An 18,216-nucleotide genomic window follows, 5' to 3' on the forward strand; every position below is an offset into this window, starting at 1 on the left:
GAATGTGGATCGTTTGCACAAGTGCAACACATTGAACCTTTTACTGACAGACTTTTTCTCATTATGAATCTTCTGATGGAATATTTGCAAGTAATATCTGCATTAGTGTTGAGACAGAGAACAATAAAGATCGCTTTTATCGTATTAGGCGTCAACAGATTATCAGTTAAAAATCATCATTTCAAAACTGGCTGTAATGCAGCCGCCTCTCTCTGTCTGGAGTCACCACTCTGTAGCCTTGCTCAATGTCTGATTGGTCACATATCATGAGTAATAGTCCATCAATACTGAAGGCAACTGTGCCACAGACGGGAAGAGCCTGGAGCTGCCCAGGTGAGCGAGTGGAGCTGTGTGTCAAAGTGAAGGCAGCACAGATTGCCGAAGTTGCAATAAACATCACAATCTTATGATCTATTTATATGACGATAAGCATGGCCGGTTCCCCACTTGCCACTGAAAATGGCCGAAGTCACAGCCTACGGGATGTCACTCAATGAAGGCGAAAGCGACGGCTTTTAAATCAGACACTCTTCTGCCAGAGTCCCTGAATAATGCACTTTGTTACTGTGATATACAGTGATATACCCTCATCCGTTCCAAGTGAGCACGCCTTCACTGAAGTCTCTGCAATTTATGAGATGAACAGAAGTCTGAGGAGCAACTCTGCTTCCTGCACCACAACCTGCTGCTGCTGCTGCTGCTGCTGCTGCTGCTGCTGCTGGACTGGGACCACTACCTGACGACAGGGAGCTCAAGAAGAAAGACTCAAATTTCAGCACAAACGATGCACTTTTTTAAACATAATGTTGAAAAGTTCTCTTTTGCAGTATTTAATTGAATATAATGCTTAAAGTACATAAACTATTAATACCACAGTGTGCCATCAAAATATATGTCAAGCAGCAAAAGTGAAAGTGCAGAATGGCCCATTTCAGAATCATATTATGTTACTGCAGTTGCAGTTTGAGGCGTTTCCTCTGTCAAAGGATCCATGAGAAGTGTTGAATAATTGTACTTTTTGAAATTCTTACTGATGAAAATCTAAAGTTAATGGAATCAGGCACAAAAGCTGGGTATCAGCAACTGCAATCCACAAAATAAAACATGTTTTCGTCTACTGTGTCTGTTACACATTATGCAGGAAGAGGCTCCTCAGCAGTTTGCTGGGTGTCAGTGAGATTGATGGCAGTGTCTCCCCCTCTTTGGGCTGGGACGGAGCTGCCTCTGTTCTGAACCATTGGCCACAGATGGCATGCTTAATGGCCGTGTCTGTCACTGACATGTGGCAAAGAGAGCAAATAGCAAAAGGGCGCTGTCTAGGCTCTACACCACCAGACTCCAATCTGATTGCTAGAAAGTAAAGCATGAATGCAATCAAACAGTGTCAAAGTTGTCTAAAGCTAAAGCCAAAGTATCTCTCACTATTGATAAATTACTAGATATACTGGTAACCAAAGCATCAGTTTGGAGGAAAACATTTGTCCTGGGTGCTTCCAAATAACTGTCTGCTGGATCTGGTGAGTGATCTTCTTGAAAGAGTCCTCTATAAACATTTATTTTTTGAAAAATTCCTTACACTAATTCATATGGGCACCTTGAGACTTCATTTAAATGTCACACTAATCACTACCCTTTGAACATTGTCATATTAGTTCATTTTTTTCATACCTGTCATAGTTTTTCTGTAACCACATAGAGTTAGTTTGATTTTTTTGTGAAGCTTCACAGTTGACCAATGCTCACAATAAACAAAAATTCAATAATACCGAGCCCCAAACTTTCCTCCCTGAAAATACATTTCTAAATAAATGATATACCTCTATTCTAACCTCTTAAGAGAAAAACATGGGAAAAACAAGACTGCTGCTTTAATACACACAAGAAAGAAGCAAAACAATGTGCATATTACGTGCATGTATACAGCATTGTTTAGTATAATGTGAAAATAGCTTTGGCCTTCAGTAGTTCAGCCATTAATTGAAAAGGAACGCTGTATTGAGAATTAATAAAAACTTCAGCTCAGTCAGCCTCTGTTTCGATCTCTCCCTAAGAGCATAAATATTTCAACCAGCCAATGCAAGAGCTGAGTGAGATCGATACAAACCCTGGGAATAAAGAAGAACAGAGCCCACAGGTGGGCTGCAAATGCAGCAGCAGGATGGTGCAACATCTTGGTGAACATTTGGTTGTGACGATTGTGCAGCCGACAGCGTCCCAGAGTACAGAGCTGCTTGAGGTTTCCAGCAAAATCGGATGAAAATTAAAGCCCTTATTGTCATTTCCTTCACTCCTCTTTCAGGTGTCCAAAAGAGATAAAACTAAGTTTCCATTTGGCTGCAATAGTGCAAAATAGTGTTGTTTAGTATTTGGCCTGAACTAGCTCTCCAGACTTTACACCTTCTGTCCTACTTTCTATGCTAAAATGCTTTTCTGGTGCTGCTGCAGAGAAAGGAATTATGCTATTCTTTTCAGAGATTTCAAGGATTTGTTTGACAAACATTAACTCAAGACAAGAGCTTTGCGCGCTAATCTAATGATTCAATCCGAGCACTTTTGAGGGAAAATGGCTGCGGTGGCTGAGGCAATGCTAATGCAGGATAAATTCAGGATGGTTCAACAATGGGAGACTTCAGATAATACCACTATAAAAATGCACTGCCTTATCAGTCAACAGAAAACTTCCAACAAATTAAAAGGAAAGTAGTGGTGAGAGATGTCTGAGAGCACAAAGTACAACAACAAAGCTGTGAAGTGCATATAAATGACTCGGCCAACTGGAGCCAACGAGCCACAGTAAACAAAGCTCAAGGCTGATCTATTCACATCCACACTGCTCACTGTGGACTCAGGTGTTGGGCTCCAGAACAATCTGAAAATACAATGTTTGCTATATTTCTCATTGGCTGTTTCCCCTGTGATCTTCACTCATTATTCTCACACAACTGCCAATTTGTAAGTAGATTCAAGGTGAGCAGCTGTCAGCAGATTACAGCAGCAGCACACTTGAATCACCCCAAGGTAAAGCGCAGTTGGTGATTAAATCTAAATAGCACACGCATAGACACACATGGGCTCTGGGAAAACCAGCCAACCGCTCCAGCTTGTTGGGCTGCTGTTAGTAAGATGTAATTGGCCCCAAAAAACACGACGTGCAACATTTTCATAAATATGAACACGAGTCTACAGCCACGCTAGCAGCTCTGTGAGGCTGTACTTAGACACAGCAGTGCTTTGGGGTAAACGACAACATCAGCATGCTAACAACGTGCTATAGTTTAGCATGAATAATGCATCATGTTCATAGTCTTAGCATACTAACATTTACTTATTAACACTAAAAACAATGGAGGCCCATGGGATTGTCATTAGTTTTGAACCAAATTCCATGGCAATCAATCAAATAGTTGTTCAGATGTCAACCTCATAACAGTGTTAGAGGAAAAACCAGGGGTTCGCCAAAGTCGGTGCGACACATCATCTTGGAACCATAATATCTGTAAAACCTTTTTGCCAACTCACACAGGGTAAGTGAAAACTTGACCAGCTGGTAGCCCCAGAGGAAAAGTCAGAAGATCATCAAAGCTCTTAGGATTTCTTCCTTGGCGCACTATGAATGCCTGTACCAAACTACATGGCAATCCATATAAAAAGTGTTCAGATATTAAAGCTTGCACCAAAAGGAAGCGATAGGTCCACTTCAGGCAGAAGTAACTGTTAGGTCGCTTAGGTCTGAGTTTCAAGCAGATGAGTGATGCTGTCCTCTCAGATTGTTTCATTTCAACAGTTTAAAGAGGCCAACAGAAGGAAAACTGTGCTGCTTTTTAGTAGGCAATAAACATCATTTGTATAGCAGACATGTTTTTTTTTTTTTTCTCTGTGTTGGTAAACATCCTGTGATACCTCAGATTTATCTGGGGGGGGGTTAGGAATGAGTAGTGTTGACTCAGAAAGTATGCAATACCACAGCACATGACATTTGGAAAATTGGTCTTATTTCCCACGAAAGGTTACAATCCAGCAGCGATGTTGATGAGTGTTTGCACACACTGCATCATTCAGCTTCTGTCTTTACTTTGATTCTTAGTTGACTTTGCCGGAGAGTGCAGTAGGAGAAAGGATGGTGCTCTCTGTGAGCTCAAAAGTAATGGTGGAGGCAGGGCAGTATGAGGGCAGAGACTGAAAGAGGATTGGAGACAGACACAGTAAATTGGCAACTGACCATCTAAAATGATAATCTTAATGGAAGCGATGTGTAAATGTCAGACCAAGGTGACCGGGTGTTCCCATACTCTTGGAAAATTCCAGCATGTCATGAGCTGTTTGTTGTTCTTTTTCCACTCAAAACAGGGTGAGTTTTCCCAAAGGAGGCCTGCTAACTTATGATTTTAATGTCAACACCACTGGGTTGTGTCCAGATGCGATTAGTACTGCAGGATTTGAATAAATACGCTTCCTATACTGTAGTACATGTACTGCTTCATTACTTCCATTAATTACTCAGGTTACATGTCATAAACATTCCAATTTGATCTAACAGGCAAAGTGTCTTTAGTTGATAAACTGCATACATATAAACTGAGATTGTAGAACAAAGGGGGAATTATTCTCACGGGACAGAGGCTGTGCAGAATTCACACATAAAATGATGCTAACAAAACAAGATATAATGTGTTAATTAGTGAGCTTTAAAGGTGCAGCTAAAGGTTACCTTTGGACAGAGCCAGGGAGCTTTACCCCCCGCTTCCAGTCTGAGCTAACCAGCTGGCGGCTGAAGCTTCATGGCCCTATTTACCACACCGACATCAGAGTGGTGTCAATCCTCTCATCCTCTGTAACTAGCTGTAAGACAGCCAATAAGCATACTAGGAAACTATTTCCTTAAAGTAAAATTGTTTCCATGTGCTAGTATAGCTTTGAGAAAATTTATGATAGATACAAAATAAGGGTGTAATTTACACTACTCACTCTAAAATGTGTGATGTTAGCAGAGAAAAGACTCAAAACAGAGCACGAGTGCACAAACAACTGGAGTAAAAGTGTCCCACCTTTGGGCTCCTGCAGTATATTCTGACCCTGCCACCACCTCTGTGTGTATGGTGTTTCACAGCACTGAATCAAGACAGCGCACTTGCACATTAATATATAAACGAGACAATATCAGACACTGGCAATGCTACTTGTGAGCAGTCCAACTGAGGAACAACAGTGGGAGAGATGAGGGGAGGACACACTGAGTGTGAACCGAGAGCTTCATATTTATTTCAAATCAGCTACGAGGTTCTACTCCACTTCACACGTACATAACAACACCATCAAACATTATCATTAACACATATGACATCCTGTGTCTCATCACTTACTTATTTTTCTTCCCAATAATAAATCTCTGTTGGACATATTTAGCTCCTCTATCATTTGTACCCACAATGCATTTTTAACAGGGGCTATACCTTTGGTTGTGATGGCAGGCTGCTCTCCCAGTAGTAGTTTTAGCCTCTTGGCGTGGATTTTACCCTGGTAGTGTGACTGTGCCACCACTGCTGAGGTGAAGGACATGTTACACAGTGTGCAGCATTTATTCTTGTCCACGTCGCCCTCGTCGCTGCCCTGAAGAAACACACAGTAATATCTTATCAATGATACATCAAAGAATCTTGAATACCTATCTTTTAAAACATGATTCAAAGCATTGCTGTACAAGCAAGACAGCTGCACACTGAACACATCACTACTTGTGCGCTACAGAAGAGGGGAGGGGCGCAACACTCCTCCCCTTAAGTGTTTGCATCCCGGTGGGATGCAAATGGAGTCGACTCTGTGTTAGAAGGGCTGATAGTGGGGCCAGAACAGCCAATGGTGGACCGCTCCCTGAGCCTCCATCTGTGCAAGCTGCACCAAAACCCATTATCCTCAGAGAGTGCGGAGGATGCAGAGTGGCGCGCCAGAGATGGATGCTACTGTTTGTACTGAGAAGTGAGAGGGACGAGGGGAAAACAATGCCTCACCAGGCAGGCCGGGTCAAGGGAGGGCTGATATTCAGAGTGGAGGAAGAGAAGTGGCAAGTGAACTCCACGACCTCGTTCAGATGTCTGCTCCTCTGCCTGCTGCACTCTAGCAGATACAGTCAGCAGACAGCGGGCCTGAGCATGGAGAAGTGTGTGTGCGTGTCTTTCACTTGAATTGTCTCAGCTTGAGACAAACTGAGATAATGAGCCCATTCACCTTCATGATACACATACCTCTAACACTAACAGTGGACTCTGTTATGTTTTTGTTAATGTAGCGAGAGGGCGAGACTGATGTGCTTGGATTGAAGCTGATAGCCCATGTTTTGAATTTTTAACATTATTGAAATCAGACAGAAATCTTTTTTTATAGGGTCTTTGAGTATATGTTATTTCTCTTCTGTTTTAAACCTGCTTCACAGCACGCAATGGATCAACCAATCAACTTGCTTGTCCTGCAGACCCACTCATGTTTGAGGTGTGCACATCAGCTCCGCAAGCCTCTGCAGCCTGTGGTTACCCTCAGCCATAGGCTTGCAGAGACATTCGCATGTGTCTTCACAGAGGCATAATTCCAGCTTAGATGGTGTTCCAAAAATATGTACAAAAAACTTAAATGGCAAAATGGAACAATATGCTGTAGTAGTGTTATGATTTTGTAGCCATACTTACGGTCACTCACAATGAATTCTAATGTAATCAAGGTCGATTTACCTCATTTGTTAACTAACAGTGGTCTAATTCCGTGTTAACACATGTATCTATCGTTGCTGTCAAAAATCATTTGGACAGCAGCCAAACGAATTATAAATGCAAACATTTGATTTAAGCCTTCTTTAACGCTGCTTGCAGTCATTAAGAATGCAGGACGCGAGCCAGAACACAACAGCTGCTAGTTTATACTGACTTTATTTTTGAGCTCTTGAAACAGCATTTGCTTTTTACTCTGATCAAACACACCAATAGGTTATTTCAGTGCTACTCAATTACTCTCAGCTCCACTCAATCACATTCAATTAGCCAACAGAAGGACACTTGTATTCACTGCATTAGTCATACAGAGAACACTTTCTTTTCTGTCTGGAGGAAGGCACTAATGGACAATTTGCCATTCATCTAATGCAGGCAGAAAAAAAATTCTTCTCATTTCTCAATAATTGCATCTTTCATCAGACTGTAGTATATATAGTAAACACTTTTGAATTTTACATTAAGTGCACTGTCCTAAAAAATGACCTAGTTCACTTTCATTTATTCCATTTTCCTTTTAAATGATTTGCGAAGGCTGCAGATTTCCTGCAATGTAGTCTAGTAAGTTGCAGTTCTGTCTATTTGAGGGTAATCGGTCCTTTACAAAATGTTGTGAGTCTGACTTGGCTGTTGGCTTGTGGTCTCACCCTTTGTTAACGATTTCCTGTCCTCATCATTCACTCGCAGATATTTCCCAAGACTGGTCAGATGCCTCAGCTCGATGTGTTGTTTCAGATCCGGAGGGCACAATTGGCACAGAAATGTGAGACTTTTTATGTTACGTTTTTACGTCCTTCAGTTATTCATAGCTGCATCTGAACTGTGAGTTTCACTAGCCATGCTGGCATGCCAGGTGTCATAAAACACTGTGTGAGCGTTGTTAACTCTAGTGAGAGATACTGACGCTCATGTTCACATTCATTAGTTGCAACCTGATATGTTCAGTTCAAAGCAGGAGCACGCTCAATGAATGCACTCTTTCGCACTCTCACTCGTTTATTTGGTCATTTTCCCTTGATTTGTACAACACTATCCATCTAATCATACTACTTTCTACATTACACAATGAAACAATATAACAAGGCCTCTGCTCTATGATGTATAGTACGCAGAGATAGCCATGCCACTGACCAACCTCGTTCCAACAATGTGACTAGGAGGAAGAAATGCATGAAATTTCTGAATTGTGACGTTCTTAATGGCTTGTTGCAGCTATGAAATTAGAATAACCCAACAGCATTCTTTATGCTTCGATGCACTGGATCAAAGCAACATTGATTGACAGAGCTACAACCCTGACAGGATGTGACATGACTCATAATTATATGCCAGAGGTGCAAAATGTTTGTTACCTTTTAAGTATTTGCATACAGTCACATACTGTAGACTGCACAAGCAGTCTCAAAAGTTCTCATCTGTAAAAGTCTGCAACTATATTAACACAGGTTCTTCACCAGACAAGCTATTTTCCATGTCATTAAGTACCCAGTAATTCCAGTACAGGGTCATGTGGCTTTTCACCAGTGCCCCACACAAACATTCAGCTCGATCAGCCAACATGTGTCCATAATTGCAATATATTCTGTGTAACACGTACACTAATGAGGCTGGCAATTAAGCTAATTAATGGTTTAATGATGAAAGCTGCGCACGGGATTGGATTTGAAGCAGCTTAAACAGGTGGGTGAAGTCACCTCTTGCCCACCTTTTAAACATGTTGACCTCCACGTCACAGCGCTGTGGTTTTTCATGATGGAGGAGAAGTGTTTGGCTCCTACACAAAAGCTTCTCCCATGAGGAACCTAATCATTGTGTAGGAGGTTCTGAATCACAGTAAGCAAAGATCCAGCGCTCTAAATAAGCTCAATGATAGAGTTGGTTAATGCGTTTCTGTGGTTGTGTCAAAGTGAATTTGGCCAGTGTATCATCCACAAACAGGACAGTACAGAACACTGTCTCTACCAAGAGCTTTATACCTGGTCTGATTCCAAAGATCCTTGACATGTTACTGTGCTGGGATCAGACCACGCAATGCTTTGCCTTTCGAGATGGCCACTGTGTCAGATCAGGCAATCAAACAGTTGGGAGGCCAAGATATGATGGCAAAGGCAGACGACATAGTAAACCCAACCAATCACAGCTTGCCACTTGTCACAACTTTCATGACACACATAGATGACTGAGAAGAAGGTGCGACGGAAAACCAACCGACAGCACCAACAACATTCCCCCTTCACCTCACCATATATACCATTTACATACAGTATCAGTCTGTTTGTTAGCAATATAGCACTGCTTGTCTTTCACTACAGTCAGATTTCCATCCAAATGTAACCACATTTAAACAAAATGTCCAGAAAATTAAATATGTATTAATTAATGTGTATTAATACAATTCATGTGCATTCACATCCACCACAGTGACACATACTGTAAACATTCGGCAGTAATTCTCCGTCAAGAGGAGGACACAATGAGATGCTTCCCACATGAAGCTTAAATGGTGGAAAGTCTTGTAGAAAACATGATGGAAGTATGACATTTATGTCGGTTCAGACAGACTCATCACTATTGCACAGCTGCATTTTTCCCGCTGCAAAAAAGGACAGCATGTGTTCACCTCTGCATCACAAGGTCAGTGCCACAAATTATACGTTTTTGTGTCCGAATGATCTTTTTATAAGCTTGGTGTTATCTAGAGTTCCAAAACATCTCTCTTCTAACGGAGCATCTCCGCGCAGGCTAGTACACCTCTGGAGCTCTCCTTAATATTTGCTGAGATACGAGTGGGTTCCTAAGTTACAGTAAGAAAGTGGATGAAATGCTTTAACTCCTAAAAGGAGCACCAAGGACCAGGGTTTCTGGCCTGGTGGGACTGTTTTCAGTACAGGTCCTGGACATTAACACAAATAGCTGAAAATACATGTCTGTCCGATTTTGTTGATAGTGTCTACACCTTTGAAATGTTTGTCAAAGCATATTAAGCCACATCAAAATATATGATTCCATTTGAGGACTATCTTGTTCGTAAACAAAGCCAGTGTGGGCGCGGATGTGTTTCACCAGTGGGGTTCCCAGGCGTCAATTTCAAATTGGACCCTTTACTGAAATGCTATTTGTAGAAAACTGTAATCTAGTGTAGATCGCTACTGTGCATGTGCGTGTGTGTGTGTGTGTGTGTGTGTGTGTGTGTGTGTGTGAGAGGATGAAGAGAAGACAAAGACACAGCTTTTCCTCCCACAGTGTGTGATAACTGAGGAACACTGCTGCACACTGAGTCATTCACACACACACACACACACACACACACACACACACACACACACACACACACACACACACACACACACACACACACACACACACACACACACACACAGCCCCTCCTTCTGCCCTTGGCCATGTCCTTCAATAACTCTTAGCACACACATGCACACACTCTCACACTCACACTCACACACACACACACACACACACACACACACACACACACACACACACACACACACACACACACACACACACACACACACACACACACACTTCCTTCAGCTACCAAGGTAGCAGCAGAACAGCCACTAGATTGCTGGATTTCATAGTCATAATGAGCAAATATATATTCAGGAAGAGACCAAAATACACCAGGAGATGAGACGCCACCTCCAAGTAGGAAGGATCCATAATTTCATGGTTAATTAAAACTGCATAAACGAAGAGCTAATTGCAGGGAAATGTGATTAATGAAGCAGTAGGTAGGTGTATACTGCCAGACTGACAGTCACGGTTTAATATACAGAGAGAAACTCTGCAGTGGACTGTATTTCAGATCAAGGATGGTTACAGCATGTGCAGCAGAGTAATAATTCAAATGTGATGTGATTACCTACGTTTAGGGATGTGGGGGACTTTCTGATAAGCTCAGCAGCATAGTTTCAAATATCTCTGTTTCTTCCTTTTTGGTTCCTAAAAACTCCATGAGTCATCTGAAAAACAACACATCCAACCTCTGCCATATTCCAGCAGTCATGTATAGTGGGGTTCATTTTTTTGTGTGTAGTCTCAACCCAACAGTGAGAAATAATTGGAGTTCTGCATTGGCAGAATATACTGCTGTGCTGCACTTCTCTGAATATGTAACTGATGAAGGCAGGGAGACACAGAAAGAGAGAGAGAGAGAGAGAGAGAGAGAGAGAGAGAGAGAGAGAGAGAGAGAGAGAGAGAGAGGAGGGGTCTGCATCATTCCCATTCATGTGAGGCATAATAAAGTAATCTTTTTGATTTGCAAGCAGTAAATTCTCTTTGCTGTCAGCACTGTGCTGCACATTTTCATCTTGGTTTAAGTGAAGCAGTGTGTCCTTGCCTGTCTGTGTTTGTGGCGTAATATAGATGGGCTGTATGATGTCTCCTTGCACTAGGCAGTTGTTGTTTTCTTTTGTCACTGCATCAGAAATGGCACAGTGTCAACATGCTCGGGCTTGAAGAGACAACATCTCAGATGCAACATTTTCTTTCTCATACACAAGCTGCAATGCTTCTTGAGGTAACAGCGTGGGGCGGAGACTAGCCTGGACAAGATCGGCCTGATCCTGGCCTGGCTTAGCAGCGTATAATGGCTGGGATAAATCTGGAGGTCAGGGAACACTCACTACTCGGGCATCTCCCCGAAGGCAAACGCAGAAGAAATAGGACAGCTGGCAAGCGCAAGGGTATCCCTGTAAAAAAGGATAAAATGACTTGCTCTCAATATAGCTGTGGACAATGCAGTCTATTGCTGCCAAGCGGAGCATACAGGGGAGCACTAAACAGGTCTGACAAAGTGGTGCTGCTGCTGCTTCAGCCACACAAACATTAAGTGACCTTCACATTAAGCAGCAGGCAGTACCAGACCCTGACTCACCTAGAAAGTGTGTCACAAGGCAACGGTGACAGACACTAAAAGTAGCTTTGCACATTCTACTCTGAATGTTTTTTTTTCTTCATTTTGGGCCTCATGCAAGAAGCTCTTGTACAAACAGGTTAGTCCTTGAATGATATATAGCAGTGACTTAAGAGATTTTCTTGCATTCACCAATTGTGTCACAGACCTGTGTAAGATCACCTGTGAGAGAATATCTGTCACATCCCCATGGCCACCTAATAACACCATACTTTAGTCAGATCATCTTCTAAATTAAAATTACATTTTATTACAACTCCGCTTTAATTGATTCAGTTATGACAACAATGAACCCACCAAAGTGATCCTGAAAATGTCACTTTATTCTGTGGTAAATCTGGAACCACGGGTGCGTACAACTATGGCAAGTATGGTAAGTTACTGCCATTATTTTCACTAGTTTTGCTGTGTTCTGAGAGCTCAGCAGTGACTTTGCTGAATTCAGTGTTGACTCAACTGATAGAATCAATGGCTACAGCTGCCAAAATAACACTGCTGCAGTTCTCTTTTATTGACACAGTGTTGACAGTATAATTGATAATTACTTCATAATTTCTTAGAATATCCATTCTGATTGTGCACACTAACGCACACTTACGACCTGGACTATGTCTGGAATCAGTCCCTTCTTATTATATAGTGTTGCTGTTGATCGACGCAACAAATTCAAGTGTGACAATTGGCTTAAACGGAACTCGACACAAAAGATTTGAACTTCACCTCGTAAATGAATAATCAAAATGAATAGATTTTACAGCATTTTGCTGTGTTAAATGCTGGTGTGAGCAGGTCTCAACTCACGTACAGGTCACTTTCATCATATCGACATTTTAAGCAAATTTGTGCAGTTCAGAGGGCTTGCTGAATGTGACGGAACACTCGTATGAGCACCCCTCAAAGAGGAAAAGAGAGATTTAGGATAAGAATACAAAAATGTTCTTGCATGAGTCCTTTGATTGACAGATTTGTCTTAATCCAACATCTGCCACCTCGTCTTTGTCTCTTCACAAGGTTAATTTCCTGCTCATCCTTATCTAAGCTTTTCACAGTGTAACATAATTGTGAACAGGAGGTTCACACTATGGATGACCCAGCTGAGGACTCGGAGGATATTCTGATCAGTTACACCAACTCAGCAAAACCTACAGCTGTGATGACTGCACGCTCAGCACTTTTAATGAACAGTATGAAGCTGACATTTTCACCCAAATTAGTTTTCCATTGTTGGAGTCACTCCTCACCTTGATGATGAGGTCCAGACAGCTTCCTAAATAAATTCATAGTTTGAAAATGACTTGGGATGAGAGGCGATTGTTTAAAGCAGCATGACTTTACATTAAATTCCCACCATGTTATCAGAATAAATCCCACACTGAGGCTGCAGGAGAAGAGTGCTCTATTCTCTAAATCACAGTAATTGAAACCCTATAAATTCAGGACCAAACCTTTGTACTGAGCAACACAAGGAAAGCTAAAGCCACCAACATTAGATCTTTCCCCTATCTCTTTCTTTTGGAATTGGAGGAATTGGAAGCAGAAAACATCACACACCACCCAGTCTGCTAGACGTGCTCATAAATGGTTTCCTCTTGCTGCGAGTAGGGTGCAAAATCGAGCAACGTGTCTAGAGTGGCTAATGAGTAAAAGCTGGTAGAGTTTGGAATGCAATTTTTAGAAGAATCTGCTGTTAAATTGCTTCTTCTGACCCATTTTTTGAGCTAATTTGAGATTTGAACTCTCTGCAGCCCTGGTCCAAAACCTGCTTCTTTAGCTGTTCATGTCCTCCCACTCTCTTGAAAAAGTTCACTGTGAATGCCAGTGAATGTTACAATGACTCTGATTATTCAAACTTTGCACAGGGGAAATGAGAAATAGAGTCCCATGTGGTGTGGGGATCATGTGCAGTTCCAGTGTAACCGAGGAGGAGCAACACTCTCAGCTCTCTCAGCTCTCTGGCTTTCTTTCTACAGACATTGTTCAGATCCTTTTTGGAGGTTCTTTTTTCAATTGGTTCATTACCCTCAGATCTGTACTGTACCTCTGGGCTCTTCCCTTCATTCTGCTGGACTTTGGACGCCCTTCACTGGGAATAATGGCCCACCTCCCTCACAGAGCAACAATCCCCTTTTCAAAGATCAGAAGACATTCACATATTTGGAGAAGAGATGGAAACGTGGAGTCAAGGTTCCACACTAAAGGGAGCTGCAAAACACAGGCATCATCCTCTCCTCAGTTCATTTTTCAAAGAGCAGAAGATTGACACTTCAGTTCTCTGGAAACATTTGATATAATATCTAACAGTCTGAGGTGCCTTTATGTTTATTCAGCTTTGTGTACAATAGAGTCTGTGTGCATTTATCTGTCAGAGCTATGCCTTAAAGTGATATTTAACAGCTCCTTTTTGAAATGTCACACAATACAAATGAGATTTAAAGAACTGTTTCCAGGCAAACGTGGCTAAAAACGCTACATCAAAAGCACCGGCTTGGTCTAACTTGTTCCAAGCAGTCTTCAAACCCAAATCACATTCCTAATTGGCTCAACAATCGAAATGCTTATCTCTGCCATACAATGATAGACTATATTCCATATGTATGTATATAAATATATATATGGCAACTTTTTGAAAAGCATTACAAATAATAGCCATACAGCTCTTACTGTCGTGCAAGATTCAAATCTTGTTCTCCTCCTTCCCTGCTGTTGTTCACACTAGCTGTGCATATCTTTGTTTTTATACACTCTATAGAACAACCTGGCAATAACTTAGAAGCAAAGACACATGAGACAGTCAGTGCAGTATGTTTTGCACTGTACATGTGGTACCTCCATCTGCTGTTTAACTCAGGCACATTCTGCACATACATTATGGCCATCTATGAGTAATAGCTTTCAGACACTTTGTGCATGGTACAGTCATGTGCAGACCAGACTATTTTAATATCCTTGTGTCTCTTTAACAGCAACTTATTTGTTTTGGTGTACATTTTTGCTGTATCCAACATGGATGTAACGATTCATGCCCTGTATCAGTACTCAAATACTTGAAATATTTTAACATTTTTGGTATCAAAATGTGGTTTTTAGTACATTTGGAAGGTAAAACCGTTAGTATCTTTCATAGCTTTTGCATTGATACCACCACATGTTTCTTCACTATGACCAGTTAAACTCAATAGTATGTCACCTTATCTATAAGCTAGTGTATGTCATCAGTATTTAAATCTGTTTTCTGCATGTGATCCCACAGTGAACTTTTTTTCTGTCCCTGGTGCTTTTATTTTCCATATTTGTATGCATACATGCCTAAAGAAATGTGCGTACATGCTAAGTGGGTGTGTGCCATGTGCGCAGTCTGTTGGATATTGCTGAAGGAGAGGTTAGGCAACGAAGCATAAGACTGCAGTCACTTCTTGTTCAGTCAAAGCAGTGCAGGACACCTGTGCCATCTCCAGTTCAACTGCTCCGTCTCTCCACCGAATCCAGTGGCCACGCTGCAGGCCTGATTTAATAGAAACTGGCAGTTGAATAAACTGACAGGCAACACCACAACCAGCCAACCAACTGCACAGATCTACACACATACACATGTGTTACTTCTGTTTGACAAAGTACTAAATTGTGCATTGATTAGAAAGTATAACATATAATGCAATAAAGAAAGAGGAATTGTACATGCAAGAAATGTTCTGACTAATCAGAGGATGGTGAAGAAATCATGGATCCCTCATGGGTTATGCTGCAGAAGTGCTGTGATTGTCCTGCCGTATGGGAAGATTTAGGCATAAGATTAAAAAAGGTTCACTTTAGGTATAGTGTATTGAAGAAAATATATTAACCACTTTTAGCCAGCTTTGATCTATATCTCAATATCTCCACACCTACTGGATGGATTGGCCTTACATTTTCAACAGACATCCATAGTTCCCAAAGGATGAATCCTACTTCACTGATGTGCTGACTCTTCCCATTACTGCCACCAGCAGATCAAACCTTTTTATAATATGTTTCTAAAAATCTCAACATCTACTCGATGGATTGCTATTAAATTTGGTGGAGCCATTCATGGTTCCTCAGGGATCCATCCTACTGACTTTGGTGATCCACTGACTTTTCCTCGAGCACCACCATGAGGTTGATAGTCCTTATGAGTGAAACATCTAAAGGCTACTGGATTAAATGTTGTTTTTGTGATACAACAACTATTGGCAACAGAGCAGCGTTATGGAAGCAGTTCTGGGTTTAAATGCTGTGTTCAAGGCCACCTTAATAGCTATTTTAGAGATAGGGTGCTTTCCGCTGCTGTGAGGATCCCCAACATTTTTCTCAAAAGACAGCTTCTTAGAGGTATTGTATTCCACCAGTTTATTATGGTTTATGTTGCAATTGAGGCAATGTGCAACATTTTATGGAAGACCTCAGAATGAAAACCAACTGCTGCTAATGCACCCATAGCACAACAGTGAACACACTCATATTAGTAGTCTAACCTGCTCTGACACCTGCCAAACCAATCAATGCCATGTTTTGTAGCCATCATTAGCTCCTACTTATGCAGCAGTGTAGGAGAATGAAGTCTCCTCTTGTGCTGTTGTAATGTGATGAATACCATTTCCATACTGAGCTGGGAAGAACCCTGGGGATAAGGCAGTACAAAGTATATAAGGTACTATCTAAGCAAACTGTCCAGAGCTTTAATGAGTGTCTACAGCAAAGCTTTCACAACAAGCAGAGACAAATGAAAACATGTTCGCTGTGTTCAGAAACTGAGCTGCTTCCTGGGAGTAAATGTGTAAAAGTGGAGTGCCTCTCTGCAGGGGGTGGTTTCATCAAACATCAAGCTCTCCTGATTTACATTAAGCTGCCTATTCAATATTCAAGTTTATTGCTTTAATGTAATTTGAATGGAAGCAAGGGCATCAATTCAACAGATTCTTTGGAGCTCAGAATCAACGCTACGTTTGGTAACTTCCAGGCAATTGTGAGCACCCACATGGAAATTCTACAAAGAGGTGACGGTACAAGAACTCTATTTGTTCACGGACGCAATGTCAAAGCAGAGTTTTAACTGGGAGGTAAACCTCTGTCTATTCATATAAGTGCCTTTCATGGTGTCGGCCAACAGTCACCTATAGGACTTGATAGCGGTTCTGTACAATCATACAAAGAGCATCATTTTTGAGAATCCTGCATCATGCACGTTGATCACAACTTTAAAATCAAGGCTGTTGCAAAACCAGTGACACATCCTCTCTATTAAATTGATAAGTTTTAAATAAAACATAAAAAGACATTTGGGGAAGCAGTGAGTCACCAGCAATGCCATTTAGTCCTTTATACCTGTGGTGAGTGAGCCCATAATTCCAGCTCTATTAGAGTGTCTTTATGTGCTTTATGTTTAATGCCATTGTTCTGTTCCTCATTTTAAGAGCTTTAGATGTACTGATCAGATGCCTGGTTGTATCTATGTTTTTTTGAAACCCACTTAGTCTTGTTTTTTTGACTGCAAACTCTTTTTGGTATTGATTTTACCTGGTTAGCGGTAATTTGGCTATTCATTCCTATCTAGTGATATGATTTGTGTGACGGCCTTTGCACAGTGTTTCCTGCTTAAAAAAATAATCTGGCAACAATGAATGGAAACAAATGAAAATATACTGAAAATACCTCAATGCTGGTTCAGCACATTGTCCTTCTGTGGCACAGTTTAGTGTCCAGCCATAGCATGTGTGTGTGGGTGTTATAGATTGCAAAAAAATACCTATATAGTACTATATGTGCATTGCCAATTAGGCCGCTGCACACACACACACGAAAGCTCATAACAGAGGAGTTGTTAAAAGCAGATTGAACAGCTTGACGTTAATTTCAGATAATCTCACTGTTCTGTTGAACAGGAATAAAACGTTTAACAATGCCAGCAAGTTTTATAAAAAGCAACGAGGTTCTAAAAACAAGCTCCATATTTAGTCTGCCAACATTTTCAAGTGACTTTCAGGCTTTGGCTGGCTATATTTACATCTTCTAACACAATCAAATGCGAGATCAGCCCTTAATAGACTGCGTTTGATCCAATAATGAACAAAAAAAATAATGCACAGGCATTTCAGTTAGAGGGGACTGCTTCATGCAATGGTGGCTATATTTCATGTTGTCTCTCTTTTTTAATGAGTGTCTGGCTGTCAAGCAAAGAGTAAAAAATAAATAAATAAATAAATAAATGATCAATGCAAGTTTCAAATCCCACCGTTATGCCTTAGAAAAACTTCTGTCTGGGGTTCAATTTACTGTGATCTTGTATGGAGAAGCAAGAAGCTGTAATCTCTGAAATGACTTACAGTATAATCATTTAAAATCATTTAACCAACTTACTGATTAATGCACTCATCATTTCATAACTTTTATAATACATAAATTAGCTCACAAATGCATTTCCAGCACTGTTATTGACCAAAAGCCTTCCTGCCACAAGCAAGCGTTCAAAATTTTTGCCTTGCTGAGGACATTTAGCTAAAATGTGCTTTC

The 18,216-nt window shown here is 41.1% G+C and overlaps 1 protein-coding gene across 1 annotated transcript in view; it reads right to left on the reverse strand.

The window, feature by feature from the left end:
* The window catches only part of zmat4a (zinc finger, matrin-type 4a), a 118,116-nt gene that overhangs the window by 44,226 nt on the left and 55,674 nt on the right, over positions 1-18,216 (reverse strand). The window contains exon 4 of the mRNA XM_070965387.1: positions 5,451-5,607. Coding sequence (XP_070821488.1) covers positions 5,451-5,607 — 157 coding nt within the window. The remainder of the gene's footprint in view (positions 1-5,450; positions 5,608-18,216) is intronic.

Source organism: Chaetodon trifascialis, chromosome 6 (genome assembly GCF_039877785.1).
Source record: "Chaetodon trifascialis isolate fChaTrf1 chromosome 6, fChaTrf1.hap1, whole genome shotgun sequence".
NCBI lineage: Eukaryota > Metazoa > Chordata > Actinopteri > Chaetodontiformes > Chaetodontidae > Chaetodon > Chaetodon trifascialis.